Here is a 16,800-nt window from a genome sequence, read left to right as displayed (position 1 = left end):
GGCATCCCTGAGAGGGAGGTTTGGGGCCCCATCTGCCCTGGGGGCCTGAGGTGGGAAGGGGGGTCTTGAATCCTGCTCTGCCCACCACGACCCTGTCCATCCCCCAAGTGGCAGCAGGCATCACCCTGTTCCCTTCTCTCCCTGGTGCAGGGACCCCCGCTGGATTCGGAGCAGGAGGAAAGGGTGGACGTGGCCAAAGATGAAGCTGCTCTCAAGGTCATCCGAGAGCAGCTCCAGTGCAGAGATAAGGTACAAATGTTCCCCACCTGGGCTGGAACCAAGATTGCCCTGTCCCTTCCCAGCATCCCCACCCCCTGCCGAGGGTCTTGTCCCTCCTGATCCACCACCCCAAATGGGGCCCTTTTACATCCATCATGTGGGACCCCCAAGATGGGGGTGTTTGTCCCACAACAGCCGAGGTCGTCTCTCCCCACAGGCACTGTCCCAGTTCCTGATCCTGCTTGTGTAGGAGTGGTGGGGGATTTGGAGAATAGCCGGGTCCCCACAATCCCCCATTGAGGCCTGAGCCCTGGAGCTGGTGTGGGTGGGGCAGGAAGGTCCCTCGCTAACAGGTTCTCTCTCGCTATACCCCACTCCTGGTGGATCCAGGATGAGGGGCAGCAGCTCCTGTTCCTTCAGGCCATCTACCCCGCCTGTCTGGCTGCACAGGAGAGAGGGGAGGACACGCTGGAGCCGCGCTGCTGCAAGGCGGCTGTGGTGAAGAGGATCGTGGTGAGTTCGACACGCCATACGGCAGCTGGCGAGAGGAGAGAGACATGGGATTGGCAGGGGTATGGCCAGGCAAATGGGTGGGGGCTGGGTGGTGTTGGAGGGGGTAGCAGAGGGCAGGGATTGCTGGGGCTGAAGACTTGGGAGAAATTCTGAGATTGGTGGGTAGTGGGCAGGGGGGGAATTGTGGGGCTGGAGGGCAGCTGAGAGAGGGGGACAAGGAATCACATGGTCCCAGCTCGGTCGTTGGGATGGGGCTGAATGGGGGCAGTTTTGACAGGGAGGAGGAGAGAAGGGGTTGGGAGTGAGCTGGGCAGGAATCCGGGAAGGGGGACAAGTCGGATGGGCAGGAAGGAATCGGAGGAGCGGGAGGTGGTGGGGGATCCTGCTGGCTATGTGGGGCACTGGCTGTGTCATCTCCTCACTGGGAGGTGTCAGTCGGGCCTGAATCTCACACGCTCCTTTGTCTCCTTCGCCTCTCACAGGAGCTCATCGAGGAGCTTCCCGATGACTCGTCACCCAGCGCCGTCCTCGCCCACTCCCTGGCTGCAGTGGGCTACCTCTGGTACCGAGACAGCCCCACCCCCCCACCCCGCCGGCTCCCCTCACCCCAGTGCTGCTCAGGCCCCAGGCTGGGAGTCACCATCACTGTCCCGCCCAGGTCACCTCCCAAGAGTGGCGCCTCTGGCAGAGATGGTGGGGAGGGAAGGGTCACTCTCTCCTGGCGGGGCTCTTCTTTTCACTCCCATCACATGACAGGGGCCTTGGGGAGGGGCTCACTCCCGGGCTTAGATGCAGGAGGGGCAGCAGGCTCCAGGGAACAGGAGCTATTCCTGTCCTGCCACTGTCTGTCTGGGACACCTTGGCCTTGTCATTCCCGAGCTCAGTGCCTCAGTTTCCAATCTCACCAGCCTGTGCCTATATCCCTGTGGGTTGGTGTCCGTGTTGGTGACAGTCCCACCCCTGTACTGCACAGTCTAATACCAGCTCCTCTCTCTTGCCAGCACCATGAAACCTGCCCTGGAGCCAGCCCTAGAGACCCACCTCTTGCGAGCTGCCTTTCACTCCGTCTTCACCCTGGGCACGGAGAAGGACACCACCGACATCCAGGTACCTCCTCCTCCTCCATCCTCCTCCTCTTCCAGAGTGCTCCTTGGTCCTGCTCCCTTGATTCGCTGGAGCTCCAGATTTAGGGGTGGGGTAGCGGAGATGGAAAAAGCTGCAGGGTTGGATCTTTCCCTCCAGCAGGGAAGAGATTACCCCTCCATGGGGGATTTCTTTCTTTCTTTCTTTCTTTCTTTCTTTCTTTCTTTCTTTCTTTCTTTCTTTCTTTCTTTCTTCCATAAGCCGTGTTTTGCCCAGAAGCCCAGCTTCCATCCATAGCAACTTGGCTGTTTCATACTCTTCTGCCTACAAGGCCCTCTGCAGAGACCTGCTAAGCTCATGGATCAAAGGTCCAGGGGTCCTCAATTCTTGCGAATTGTCTGCAGTGGGATGTGAAGGAGAGAGGCCAGGAGATGTGTTTGGGAGTCTCCCCAGTGCTTCCCAGAGACCCCTCTTCCCATCCTGTGGCAGGTGTAGGCTCAGGTTCCCTAACTCTGACCCATGCTTTGCAGGCTCTGCACAAAGTCATCGCAGAGGTCCTGGATGCCATGCTGGGGAATCTGCTGGCAGAGTCCCCAGACACAGACAGGCTCCACTTCATCTTGGAGGTGAGCCCCATTTCACCTGAACTCTTTGGGGGACTGGTAAGGAGAGACTGGAAGATCCATTTTCTACTGTGTCCTCCTAGCTGGGTCCCCAGTGGGCCGTCCCTGTTTGGGGAGGTCAGTGCAATGCAGTGTCAGGTCCTTCCTTCTTGAGGGACAGAGGAAGGAGCTGGGACTTCAAGCCACAGCTCTGCCTGGTTCTGCGGAGCACGAACCACAGGGCTCCCGGCTGTCTTGGGGAGTGAGAGTCTGAAAACCCACCCTTCCCCCACCCCTCCAACACACACACCCCATGAGATTTGGGAGATGGTTCTCAGAGAAGAGGCACACGCTCCTTCCTAGAGAAACAGGAGGAGCCCAAGGAATCAGCCCTTCCCTCTGATCTGCTCTGAAATTCCTGGGGGGATTGTGCTCTCAGTCACTCCCTACACCCCCCCAAGGATTTTCGTAGCAGGGAAGGGGGAGGGTTCCGTCTCCTTTCTGGTGAACTGTTCAGGAATCAGGAGTTCTGGGAGGAGGGGACCAGCCCCGACCCCGAACATTGTCCCAATCTAGAGAGACGCTGACAAGTTGTGACCTGCAGGGTACAAGCTGTGTCCTGGGGGAAAGAATCCCCTTCTAAAGCTCTGCCAGCAAGGCCTCAGCTATTCCCCCCTGCGCAGAATGTCTCAGGCCCCTGGGGCTGGGGGTGTGGGGGGCTCATTTGCAAAGCAGGTGCAGCTGGCCATTGAGTCTGACCTGCCTCCTTTCCCCACAGCACGTCAACTTCTGGGTCGTGTCCAGGGTGTCCCAGGAGCTAGTGGTGACCTAGAATCCTATTTTCGACCTCTCCGACTCAAGGAATATTTCCAACACACCTCTGAACAACATACTAACCCACAGAGAGCTTCCTACCAAGACTACAAAAAGATGGATTCTGGGTGGACTCCTCCTGAAGGTCGAAACAACAGACTGGACTTTTACATAGAGTGCTTCTGCCGACGTGCACGGGCTGAAATTGTGGAAAAGCAGCATCACTTGCCCTGTAACCTCAGCCGTGCAGAACACAACGCCATCCACAGCCTCAGAAACAGCTCAGACATCATAATCAAAAAGGCTGACAAAGGAGGTGCTGTCGTCATCATGAATAGGTCGGAATATGAACAAGAGGCTGCTCGGCAGCTCTCCAGCACCACTTTCTACAAGCCATTATCCTCTGATCCCACTGAGAGTTACCAAAAGAAACGACACCATCTGCTCAGGAAACTCCCTGAAAAAGCACAAGAACAAATCTGCACAGACACACCCCTAGAGCCCCAACCAGGGGTCTTCTATCTGCTACCCAAGTTCCATAAACCTGGAAATCCTGGACCCCCCTTCATCTCAGGCATTGGCACCCTGACAGCAGGATTGTCTGGTTCTATGGACTCTCTCCTCAGGCCCTACGCTACCAGCACTCCCAGCTATCACTTCAATCTCTCTGGTCACTCTCCAAGGAACTCCCCACTCCGAGACCCTGGACACTGTGGCCTGTAAATGCAGGTGGGGAATTAATTACTGACCTCGGTGGCGTTCAGACTATGTCCTGAAGCATGGGATTGGGCCAGAGGGACAGCTAGCGCTGGCCACAGTGTCTCGGGTCTCGGAGTGGGAAGTTCCTTGGAGAATTGCACTGGGTGGGAGACTCAGCTGTGAAGGGAGGGGGCGGGCAGGAGCATCTCATCAACCCAAGATTGGAATAACTGAAGTAATGTTCCTTTTACACGGAGCCTCAGCTCTTTGGAACCTCTGCAAACGCTTTAGCCACGTGTTTAACTCCATCCGTAGGAGTAGCCTTGGATGGCAGTGGGAGGGCTCAGGTGTGTAAATGTTTGCAGGATGGGCGCTCAGGGCAGTCCCTGACGCCAGGGCAAAGTGGGTGTGAAGAGCCACTGTCTGGATTTGGGAACCTGCCTGCACACTAAACTCACTCGGCACTGGGTGCATGACTGCAAGGCGCTGGGCCGGGGAAAATCAGCCCCGTGTGGTTATTTTGAGTAGAAAACCAGAGCCACTTCTGGGGTCTTTCAGCTTCTAATGCCCTTTCCCTTCTGCAGCTGGATTTCAGCGTACGATAAAATCCCTCTCAATGCCACGTCACTGCCATAAATCACTGGACTGGGTGCAGGAATCAGTAGGCGACGTTCTCTGGCCTGGGTTATGCCAGGGCTCAGACTAAATGATTGTTCCCAAAACTTTTAAAAGCTGAGCCCCCTCCTCAAGGCAAAGAAACCAATCGTGCCCCTCACCCGTCAGCAATGTGTTAGCGACCCCACCCCCCATTTTCATGGATACATCTGCAAACCCCACCCTTCCCATCGTGAAAGTCAAAGCATTTTGTTTCCAAACAAACTGTTTTGAGTTTTCAGCTTGAAACAAATTTTTGTTTAAAAATGTCCTTCAATTTTATTTTAAAAATTCAAAAAGTTACAACCCTTGAAATGTTCCTAGGTTTTGCTTTATTTTTAAGCTTTTTGGTTCATCAAAAATTTGGAAAAAAAAATTAGTTTTGTTCAACCTGAAACCAGTTTTTTTCCATCTCTTTTTTTGGAATTGCCAGTGACCAAAAACTTCTGTTTGCCCAGCTCCAGGGGCGGGTGAGGATTTTAGCGGTAATAGTGTGGGTCTCTGAGTCTCCTTGTTGCTCAAAGTTTTCTTACTGTTACAAATGAATTTGGGATGAGGGCAGGATGGGCAAGAGATTCCTAAAAGTGGGGGGGCTGCTGGCACCCAAACTATAGCCCATCCCCTGTGCCACCCCTTCTCCTCGAGGTCCGGCCCCCTCAAACCTCCCCTTACCCTGAGGCCCCCCCTCATGCTGCCTTTCTTCCTGATCTCTCCCGCACCCACCTCACAAAAGCACAATTTGCCAGCAACAGCAAAACATGCACCTCACCAACCCGGGCCAGTCACGCTGTGTTGTGTGTCACATTCCCGTCCTGGGGCGGTTTGTGTCTCTGAGAATGTGAACCCTGCAGGCCTGGATGTTTCTCTAGGTAATGTGACCTCAGCGCTCCTGATGGGAGCCGTTGTTTTTAAATGTTTCAGGAGCAGACATATTTATCATTCATGGACATACAGACATTTCTTCATAATTAGAACTGGTCAAAAATAGCGGGGGTGGGGAGGGTCATGAAAATTGAAGAAGAAACCACTCCCCCTCCCCATATTCTTCAAAGGTATTTGCAAATGTTTTTAATGATCAAATTTTTGTTTAGTTTTGGTGGGAAAAACTCCACGTTCTCTCTCAAGAGGGCAGAGAAATCCAAAATGTTTTTTTTAAAAAGGGAACTTTTTTCAAATGATCAATGTAATCCAAAGTGGCATTTTTAGTTCAAAGGTTGCATTGTGAGTATAAAACCATTTTGAACCAGCTCTATTACTGTATAACAAGATGAGTTTATTTTTCATGCTGCATTGTTTGGGCCAAGTTCCAAGTGGCATTTCAGTTTTTGCCCAGCTCTTCTCTTCTTGCGTCTGCACCTCTCATAAGCTGTGGCCTTAATCTCGGCCCTGGAAACATTTACGTGCATGTTTAACTGTAAAGACTGCTGTGAATAATTCCTTTTCAAAGGGACAACTCTGAGGTCGGGTTTACACTGCGGCCCTATATCAGTGTAACTACGTCATTTATTTAATTTTCTTTCTTTTATATGGAAAGTTCTTGAGAGCTTAAAGCAGGTAAAATACATGAACCGGTTTGGACAGTCCAAGTTTGTCAGTGCAAAGTGACAGCAGAGATGTGGTATCTGTGAGTTTTCCATAAGTCTCTCAGGGTTACCCAGGATAACTTTGGGGATCTCTGTCTTGCAACGGGAATGTTCTCTGAAAGTGTCCAAACAGCTCAGAGATGCAGAACCATTCCCTGGATCCATTCTTATAGCTGTCTTCCGTGGAAAGCAGTCTGACAAGTGTTCCTGTCAGCTCTTTGCTAAGTTATCTGCCAAAACACGAGAGTTTTCAGGTGCCTAAGTAGCCCCTGGAATCATGGTGAAATTATCCTCTCCGCCACCACCAAAATTTGAAATGGTGCCCCTGAGTGCACGGGACCCTACCGTGCTCCTCCAGAGGAGCTGCATTGACAGGCAACTCTGCAAGTTCTCTGCATGCCTCTGCCAGTGACCCCCATGCCTCTCCATTTCCTTGGCCACATGTATCCTGTCCCCATGCTGGCGGCTCATCCAGAAAAAGAGGGAAAGAGCTCACCACTGCGACCACCTGATGGATGGGTTGGGGTGAGATCAGCTGGTCAAAGCAGGCAATAGGGACAGAATCGGAGACTTGAAGCTCCTCCAGTGACCTCTGACCTTTCCAGACCTGCCCTTCAATCAGACACAGCGATTGTAAAGTTGAATGTGATAGTAACTAGACCCATTTTAAACCCTTCACCACACAAGAGAAAGCCCGTAGGATTCATCATTAATCATTTATTTCTCCTCCCCTGGATTCCTGCAGCCACCAGCCACCTTGGAGCTTTCCCTCGTCTCTCCCAGGCTGGGCTCACTTGATGGCAGGAGCTCAGCGGAGGGTCCAGCTTTGCTCTTTCGCTTCCATTCTTCACGTCTTTGGGTGGCTGCATTTGCAACTGAGCAGCCTGATGGAAACACTGAGTCCTCTGTCTCGGCAGGCAGGCCCAGCCGCCAAAGCCAAAGACTCCCTGAGAACAGGGGGAGGTTCGCCTGAACTCTCAGGAGTGGAGGCTGGGCCCATAGGGTAGGGTTACCATATTTGAACTTTCAAAAAAGAGGACACTCTGGGGTGGGGCGGGGGGAGTGGTAGCCCTGCCCCCTATCTACTCCCTCCCACTTCCTGCCCCCTGACTGCCACCCACAGAACCGCCAACCCATCCAACCCCCCCTGCTCCTAGTCCCCTGATCACCCCCTCCCAGGACCCCGCCCTCTATCTAAGCCTTCCTTCTACCCTGTCTCCAACTGCCCCCTCCTGAGACCCCCCACCCTAAATGCCCCCCTAGAACTCCACTCCCTACCTGTCCCCTGACTGGCCCGCCCCCTATCCGCACCCCCGCCCCCGACACACCCCCGGGTCTTCCACACCTATCCAACCACTCCCTGTCCCCTGACTGCCCCTGCAGAACCCCCAAACCATCTAATCCCCCCTGCCTCCTGCCCCTGACTTCCCCCCGAACCTCCGCCCCATCCAACCCCTCTCTGCTCTCTGTCCCTTGACTCCCCCGACCCCTCTCCATATGCCTACCCCCTGACAGGCTCCCCCCAGAACCCCTGACCCACCCAACCCCTCCTGCTCCCTGTCCCCTGGCTGTCCCATGGGACCCCATGCCCCTTCTCCAGCCCCCCGGCCCCCATAACCTGCTGCTCAGAGCAGTGTGTCTGGGGTGCGGAGCCAGACACAGTGCCGCGCTCCCCCACAGTGCGCACAGCTCCCCCCCCCCCCCCGCCCCCAGAGTGCTGTATTGGGAGGGAAATCCTGGACCTTTGGAGAGTTTTACAAATTCCTCCCGGAGGGTGATTTAAAACCCCAAAAGCCGGACATGTCCGGGAAAATCCGGACGCATGGTAACCCGACCACAGGGACTCCAGGATCTGCAGCTGCTGCCACCTCGATGGTGATTCCTCCAACTCATCACCAACCAGCTCTTCCCCATTCTGCCACCCGGCCCCACGGTCTGACCGTGCAGGAGAACAGAAACCCTTTGGGACAGCAGGAGAGTCTCCTCAACGCCGCACTCTTTGCATGGCTTCCCGCGGTCACCGGGAAACACGACTACCCTGCCCCAGGAGTCTCTCAAGGAGCTGCCGGCGCAGTCACTGGGCACCCACTCGTAATGGTCTCGGGCAGTGGCATTGCAGAGGGAGCTGAGCAGACCGTCCCTTCCGTGACTTCCTGAATTGCTGCCAGGACGGATTCTCCTCTGCGCTAGGGAGAGTCCCCGAGGAAAAGCAGCCATTGGTGCGGGAGGGGGCAAGATAAGCTCTCCCCCGAGCCCTTGAAAAGCAGGCAAGCAGGACTCTGGGAGCCAGGGATCGGTTTGTCTTGCTGGGAGAGCAGAGCTGGAGAGCAGAAAAGGGCACTGGAGGAATTGTCGAAAAGTCAGTGTCATGGCCGGGTCATGAGCAGCCAGACCTAATGGTCAGAGGCAGAGTCCACACTCACAAGGCAGGAGTCGAGAGTCAGCTGGGTCAGGACACTGGAAGAGCAGAAGCAAAAGACCAAATTGTCTTCAGCACCTCAAGTCAGATGAGTCACCCCGAGTCCGCATGCCAGGAAATCAAGCCTGGGGAGGGGGAGCAGGAACAGCCAACACACGGTCCAGAGCCGGGGAGGAGCTCGGGTGTTCAGACAGCTCCTTGTTCCTGCTGCTGGTTTAAGGAGGTCCCGGGGGCCGATTAGCTGTTCTGGGACTCTGCCAATAGGTCCTCAGGGATGGAGCCTCAAATTGGGTCTGGACTTCGTCAGTCCTAGGTAAGCAGTTTTTTGTAGGTTTCCAGGTGGCTGCTCCCAGGAACCCTGGAGACCTGGGTTAATGACCCGGGGGTCATGACAGTGACTGATCTCTCCCCGCTCAAACCTCCTGCAGGAAAGAGTCTCCAGGGTCCCAGACGCATCCTCTGAGAATAAAAATACACAGTCATGAGGACAAATAGGCTATGGAACAGGAGCCCCCTCTTTGTTGCAACAGCCCCAAGTGCCCAGAAGAGTGGACGGTTCTTACCTCCAGGAGATGCCTGGGATCTTCCATCTAAGCCTCATTGGGACCCTTGTTTCTTGGTCTGACGGGATGAGACCATCTGTCCCCACTGCTCCCTGCGCTAGGCTGGCTGCAGCACACATCTGTGTAAGAGGCTGGGCCAGAGAGATGTTACAGTCAGGGTCCAGGCAGCCCAGAAGGAGAACAGAGGGTCTGAAACCAGAAGACGAAGCAATCAAATCAGCGGATTCGACAGAGAAGTTTTCTACCCTACAGGGACATCAAAGAAGGTCGGTTAGGAAAGCTGAGATGTTAGTCTGGAAACTGCTAAGGCAAAGATTGGGACTTGTTAAGATTCAGTTTAAGTCACTACAAAGTGTGTTGTGTTTTGTTTGTCTGTTTGAAATTTGTCTCTTTCTCTTGCTTAGTGTCACTTAAATCTCTTCTTTGTTACTATGCTTCCAAAACCACCTCAGCGTCGTGTGTTCGAGTGAAGTGTGAGTCTCCAGCCTACCCAACAGGCTGAGCTGTGCCCTGTCTCTCTGAAGGTAGCGAATAATTTCTGAGCGGTGCTGGGCCCAGGGTCCAAGGGCAGTTCAACAGACACCTCCTGTGAAACCCAAAGAGACCAAAGGAGCAGGAGAGATTCAGGCCCCACTGACCCATGGGAACTTCCCACAGAAGAGGCTACACAGGGCTCCAGACACAGCCAGCAGGATCCCTCCCACAAGCTGGGCCATGTCCTTCCCCTCCCAGCCCCACAGCTTCCTCCCGACCCCAGCCTCAGGAACCCCTCCCACCTCCCTGCTCTCCCCACCCACTCTCCAATACCAGGCTCTTTCCAGAATGGAAGCAGGTGCGTACCAGAGTTCACTCACCGCTAGATGCTGGCCAGGCCTCGTGTCACCGCTTTCTCGCTGGGCTAGCAACCCCGCTGATACTCACGCTTGCAGTTTGTTGGCTGGGAACTCAGCCCCCCAACCAGGTGACTGGCCTTTACTCCACTCCTTCCTGGGTCGTGCTCCTTCCAAACAAAGTCCAAAAATGTCTTGAACAGAAACAAGGCCTTCCACCCTCGTGGGGAGCTCTTCCTCGGCCTGATTTCGGCTTGGCCTGCCCTTCTTGGGTTTCTATGGTCTTCTGTGTCCCCTTCCTTAGGGACGGTGAGAGAACCCAGTCCGACCCTGGACTCCAGGTTTTGGCCAGAGGCCATCTACTGAACAGCTCGCTCTGCTTCTGTACTTTTGCTGCTGTTTTCCCTTCTTTCCTCTCAGGTGGGGCTCACTTGGTCATCAACTTGGCCTAGCCCCAGGCCTCCATTTCCGCTTCCACTAGCCCCGCATTTACAGTGAGACAGAGCAGTACCTGCAGCAGGGAGCGGGACTTGCTGAACAGGGAGGGGAACCTTTCAGAGCATCAGATGAGCCACAGCCCTTGCAGCGCCTCGGGCATCTGGTGCAAGTGCCTGATGATGTGAAGCTGGCCCATGACCTTGGCTGTGACATCCTCGTGCTGCAGGGGAACGAGAACATGTCAGAGACTGAGACACTCCCCAGGAATCAGGGAGGATGAAGGGCACCTGGAACCAGCACCATCATTTCCACCCAGCAGCTGCTCATGTCTGAGTGGTGGATTCACCCTCCCGACCCCCAGGATGGAGGCTTGCTGTCCTCTCCAGTGACCTCCAGTGCCAACCCCCCTCCTTGTCGGGTGAGCTCCTGCCACCTCCCCATTCGTGCCCCTGACAGCTGTTCCACCTCCAACCCAGCTGGGGACACCGCTCAAGTTCGTAGAACCCTCTCCTCCACCCCTACCTCCATCCCCACCCAGGTAGGGGGCTCTAGCAGGGTGGCGGGGGGCAGGAGGGATTCTGGCAGCAGTGAAGTGGGATGGGGAGAGGCTGAGACCTTTCCCCAAGTCACCCCAGTGACAAAAGCTGAAGCCACAGGATGGCAGGCCTGGTGAAGGGGGCAGGTCAGCAGCCCCTGCTGACTGAATCCTCCCAATCGCTCGAGAGCGGGTCCAGCCCTACCAGCAGCAAGACCAGCTTCCCACGCCCATGTGCCTCAGCCCTTTCTGGTCAGTCGCCATCTCCAGTCAGTCCTTGGCCTCCCAGGCTGCCAGGGATGGGAGCAACTCTCGATGGTGGCTCGGGTGACATGGACACTAGGCCATGGGGAAATGGGTGCAGCTCTCTGGAGCAGGAAAGGTTCCCAGAGGGCACTTAGGGGACTCTCCTGTCCTTTCCAGGAGTGATAGCAGAGCACCACATCCTAAGACGAGAAGTCCATGAAGTCCAGAAGTCCCCACTAGGCTCCTTGCTACCAGGCCAGGGAATGGCGATCGGATGGGAATGAGGTCCCCACCCCAAGCTCCTGAGTCGATTGCAGCTGCTTACCGTGACCCCCATCAGTTGCTGGGCTTCCCCCAGGAGGGAGTAGACGAGCACCAGCCCAGCCTGGCTGACACGCAGCAGGGGGTCGTGGATGGCCAGCACTGCTGTCTGCAGAAAGGATCTTTTCTGCCCGTCGCAGAAGAATTTTCCAAAGACCTAGAAGCAAGAGGACACGAGGCTCGAGCAGATTGCCCAGAGCCAGCCTCCAAGTCCTGGCCGTACAATGGCATCACCGTCTAGTGCCCCAAAGGGCGGGGAAGAGAGCTGCTGTGGCCAAGGCAGTTCATTCCCCAGGACTCTTTCAGGGTCCCAGGGCTCAGGGAAGCCCCTTTATTAAAAGGTCGCAGGTGCTTAGGGACCAAAGCCTCCAGTGGCTCTTTCGGGAGGGCAATTTCTGGCAGGGGCCAGGATGGGCTGGAAATGGATCTCTAATGTGTGTGAGCAGGCCACTCTGCTGTGCAGGGCACAGAGACGACAGGGGACCCTGTGTTGCTTCCAGCAGAGAGATCTCCTGCATCTCAGCGCCTAGAGGAGTGTGTGTGTGTTGTGGGGGGCGAGGGGGTTGGAGCTGACAGCCAAAGGTCTCTTCACCCCAGCTTAGTGATTTCTCTCATCGCTGGGAATGGCCTCTGCAGCTCCTTGGTTTCTTCAAGGGGAATCCAACCTGCAGCCTGACAAGGACAAGGAGACTCATGGCCCAGTCCCCATCCCAGACACTCCTCGGAGACTTTTCTTCTGCTGCAGCAATTCAGCTTGTGGGAGGAGGGACAAGCTCACACAGTCTCTCTCACGGGGCGTCTGTGGAGCAGCGTTCTGTCGATGCCCTTGTCGATCCAGGAGCCACTCCAAGGCCTCCTCTGTGATGTTGTGGAAATCACCCATTTCACCTTTGACTCCAGTCTGGGGGCACTGTGTTACGGTGTGTACGAAGGTTTGGATATTCTCTCCACAGTTGTGAGACGGGGGGCGGAGGGGTGGGGTTGATGTCTTTGATTTTCTACTTGTGCAGCAAGTAGCCGCAACTTGGGTCAGTGACAATGTGTTTCTTTGGAACAGTGGCTGAGGTCCAGATACGCTGCCATTCCCTGGCCAGATCTGGAGACATGAGGGGGGGGGCGCATGTGGTCCATATTGGCTCTGGAGCTCACTATGTCCAAGACACCCAGAGCCATAATCCTATATTAACTCACCCACCCGGGGATCCTCCTTATGCCACGGAGCAATGCATCCATGTAAGACACTCAAATCACGGCAACTAGCGAGGTTCCAATGTGGGACCTTTAGCACCAGCCTGTCCCACTGGTTGCTGGATGAGGAGCTCTGAGCTGGAAATAAGGAGCGGGCTCTTTTCCTGTCTCCAGGAGGCATCCACTGCAGGGAACCCAGCCAGCCCCACTCCCCGGGCTGTGTCATGCCCTGGCACAGTGCCCTTACCTCCCCCACTCTGGCTGTGTTCTTGTAGCCCAAGAGCCTTCTGTCCTGGTGCCAGTCATAGCACCAGAGATCTTCCGCCTCATGTATGGTCAGGCCTGGAAGAGAGAGAGAGAGAGAGAGACTTTTCTCCTCATTCTGGTTGCAGTTTCTGTGTCCTTCCAATCCCATTGGTGGCTGCACAGTGGAGTGGAGAAGAACAGAGGCAGAGAGAGACTTGTCCTCCAGCTGGGGTCAGTGTGAGAGAAATGGTCTGGGGTCCCATTATCCACCTGTGGTCACTCTCAGTCCCCTATTGGGTTCCGTGTCCCAGCTGGGTTCCTTACCCCTCTGTCGGAGCAGCAGCTGGTAGAGCCGGTAAGTCCCCTCCCTGGCCTGCCGGCTGATGTCCTTGTCTGGATCGCTGACAAATAGAGCCAGCTGGGCCACATGGTGCCCCATCCTGGGGAACTCGGCAGAGATCTAATGGAAGGGAGAGGAGAGGGGACTCCATCAGCATTTTCCTGTTAGCTCCCTGTCCCCCCTGGGCCAGAGGGCTCCTTCCCCTTAGCCCCTCTGCAGGAGATGCTGGGGGAGAGGAGCTTGAGATCGACCCTTCATTTGCTCTGCTGCCAAGGGAGCCCGCAGCTGTTTTGGGATGCCAAGCAGGGGCTGGAGCATAGTCCCCTTAAAGGCCCAGGGACAACACTGAACCAGGACAAGAAGAACTTGACTCAAGCCGAGCTCAGTCCCTGCTCTGACCCTGCCTCCCCAGGAAGAACCCTCCTAAGCCACAGCCCCGGCAGCTGCAGATCCTGTAGCCTGCCGGAGCCAGCCCGCCTCCGCCTGGAGCCAGCAAGCTGGGGTCGGAGGTCACTTACGTCAAACTCAGGGAGGGTGACTGTGTATCTGAGCAGGGCTGTGCTGCTCCTGATAGCCCTGGCTCGCTCCTGGGACACCCTGGACACGACCCAGAAGTTGACATGCTGTGGGGAAAGGAGGCAGGTCAGACTCAATGGCCAGCTGCACCTGCTTTGCAAATGAGCCCCCCACGCCCCCAGCCCCAGCGGCCTGAGACATTCTGCGCAGGGGGGAATAGCTGAGGCCTTGCTGGCAGAGCTTTAGAAGGGGATTCTTTCCCCCAGGACACAGCTTGTACCCTGCAGGTCACAACTTGTCAGCGTCTCTCTAGATTGGGACAATGTTCGGGGTCGGGGCTGGTCCCCTCCTCCCAGAACTCCTGATTCCTGAACAGTTCACCAGAAAGGAGACGGAACCCTCCCCCTTCCCTGCTACGCAAATCCTTGGGGGGGTGTAGGGAGTGACTGAGAGCACAATCCCCCCAGGAATTTCAGAGCAGATCAGAGGGAAGGGCTGATTCGCTGGGCTCCTCCTGTTTCTCTAGGAAGGAGCGTGTGCCTCTTCTCTGAGAACCATCTCCCAAATCTCATGGGGTGTGTGTGTTGGAGGGGTGGGGGAAGGGTGGGTTTTCAGACTCTCACTCCCCAAGACAGCCAGGAGCCCTGTGGTTAGTGCTCAGCAGAACCAGGCAGAGCTCTGGCTTGAAGTCCCAGCTCCTTTCTCTGTCCCTCAAGAAGGAAGGACCTGACACTGCATTGCACTGACCGCCCCAACCAAGGACGGCCCACTGGGGACCCAGCTAGGAGGACACAGTAGAAAATGGATCTTCCAGTCTCTCCTTACCAGTCCCCCAAAGAGTTGAGGTAAAACGGGGCTCACCTCCAAGATGAAGTGGAGCCTGTCTGTGTCTGGGGACTCTGCCAGCAGATTCCCCAGCATGGCACCCAGGACCTCTGCGATGACTTTGTGCAGAGCCTGCAAAGCATGGGTCAGAGTTAGGGAACCTGAGCCTACACCTGCCACAGGATGGGAAGAGGGGTCTCTGGGAAGCACTGGGGAGACTCCCAAACACATCTCCTGGCTTCTCTCCTTCACATCCCACTGCAGGCAATTCACAAGAATTGATGACCCCTGGACCTTTGATCCATGAGCTTAGCAGGTCTCTGCAGAGGGCCTTGTAGGCAGAAGAGTATGAAACAGCCAAGTTGCTATGGATGGAAGCTGGGCTTCTGGGCAAAACACGGCTTATGGAAGAAAGAAAGAGAAAGAAAGAAAGAAAGAAAGGAAGAAATCCCCCAGAGAGGGGTAATCTCTTCCCTGCTGGAGGGAAGGATCCAACCCTGCAGCTTGTTCCATCTCCGCTACCCCACCCCTAAATCTGGAGCTCCAGCGAAACAAGGGAGCAGGACCAAGGAGCACTCTGGAAGAGGAGGAGGATGGAGGAGGAGGAGGTACCTGGATGTCGGTGGTGTCCTTGTCCGTGCCCAGGGTGAAGACGGAGTGAAGGGCAGCTCGCAAGAGGTGGGTCTCTAGGGCTGGCTCCAGGGCAGGTTTCATGGTGCTGGCAAGAGAGAGGAGCTGGTATTAGACTGTGCAGTACGGGGGTGGGACTGTGGCCAACATGGACACCAACCCACAGGGATATAGGCACAGGCTGGTGAGATTGGAAACTGAGGCACTGAGCTCGGGAATGACAAGGCCAAGGCGTCCCAGATAGATAGTGGCAGGACAGGAATAGCTCCTGTTCCCTGGAGCCTGCTGCCCCTCCTGCATCTGAGCCCGGGAGTGAGCCCCTCCCCAAGGCCCCTGTCATGTGATGGGAGTGAAAAGAAGAGCCCCGCCAGGAGAGAGTGACCCTTCCCTCCCCACCATCTCTGCCAGAGGCGCCACTCTTGGGAGGTGACCTGGGCGGGACAGTGACGGTGACTCCCAGCCTTGGGCCTGAGCAGCACTGGGGTGAGGGGAGCCAGCGGGGTGGGGGGTGGGGCTGTCTCGGTACCAGAGGTAGCCCACTGCAGCCAGGGAGTGGGCGAGGACGGCGCTGGGTGACGAGTCGTCGGGAAGCTCCTCGATGAGCTCCTGTGAGACGCGAAGGAGACAAAGGAGCGTGTGAGATTCAGGCCCGACTGACACCTCCCAGTGAGGAGATGACACAGCCAGTGCCCCACATGGCCAGCAGGATCCCCCACCACCTCCCGCTCCTCCGATTCCTTCCTGCCCATCCGACTTGTCCCCCTTCCCGGATTCCTGCCCAGCTCACTCCCAACCCCTTCTCTCCTCCTCCCTGTCAAAACTGCCCCCATTCAGCCCCATCCCAATGACCGAGCTGGGACCATGTGATTCCTTGTCCCCCACTCTCAGCTACCCTCAGCCCCGCAATTCCCCCCCTGCCCACTACCCACCAATCTCAGAATTTCTCCCAAGTCTTCAGCCCCAGCAATCCCTGCCCTCTGCTGCCCCCTCCAACACTACCCAGCCCCCACCCATTAGCCCGACCATACCCCTGCCAATCCCATGTCTCTCTCCTCCCGCCAGCTGCCGTATGGCGTGTCGAACTCACCACGATCCTCTTCACCACAGCCGCCTTGCAGCAGCGCGGCTCCAGCGTGTCCTCCCCTCTCTCCCGTGCAGCCAGACAGGCGGGGTAGATGGCCTGAAGAAACAGGAGCTGCTGCCCCTCATCCTGTACCCACCAGGAGTGGGGTATAGCGAGAGAGAACCTGTTAGCTAGGGACCTTCCTGCCCCACCCACACCAGCTCCAGGGCTCAGGCCTCAATGGGGGATTGTGGGGACCCGCCGATTGTCCAAATCCCCCACCACTCCTACACAAGCAGGATCAGGAACGGGGACAGTGCCTGTGGGGGGAGACGACCTCGGCTGTTGTGGGACAAACACCCCCATCTTGGGGGTCCCACATCATGGATGTAAAAGGGCCCCATTAGGGGTGGTGGATCAGGAGGGACAAGACCTTCGGCAGGGGGTGGGGATGCTGGGAAGGGACAGGGCAAT

At 56.2% G+C, this 16,800-nt stretch overlaps 1 protein-coding gene across 1 annotated transcript; it reads left to right on the top strand.

Moving 5' to 3' along the window:
- The first annotated feature begins 1,644 nt into the window (after positions 1 to 1,644).
- On the top strand, positions 1,645 to 5,830 carry LOC142069294 (maestro heat-like repeat family member 5). Its single transcript, XM_075119961.1, has 3 exons — positions 1,645 to 1,839; positions 2,346 to 2,441; positions 3,196 to 5,830. Exons 1-3 carry the CDS (start codon positions 1,738 to 1,740, stop codon positions 3,247 to 3,249), a joined length of 252 nt encoding a protein of 83 aa, XP_074976062.1. The 5' UTR covers positions 1,645 to 1,737; the 3' UTR covers positions 3,250 to 5,830.
- Positions 5,831 to 16,800: the final 10,970 nt, after the last annotated feature.

This window comes from Caretta caretta, chromosome 14, assembly GCF_965140235.1.
Source record: "Caretta caretta isolate rCarCar2 chromosome 14, rCarCar1.hap1, whole genome shotgun sequence".
NCBI classification, from domain to species: Eukaryota; Metazoa; Chordata; order Testudines; family Cheloniidae; genus Caretta; species Caretta caretta.
The sequence above is the reverse complement of the archived record's forward strand: the minus strand, read 5'-3'. Positions and strand labels throughout refer to the sequence as shown.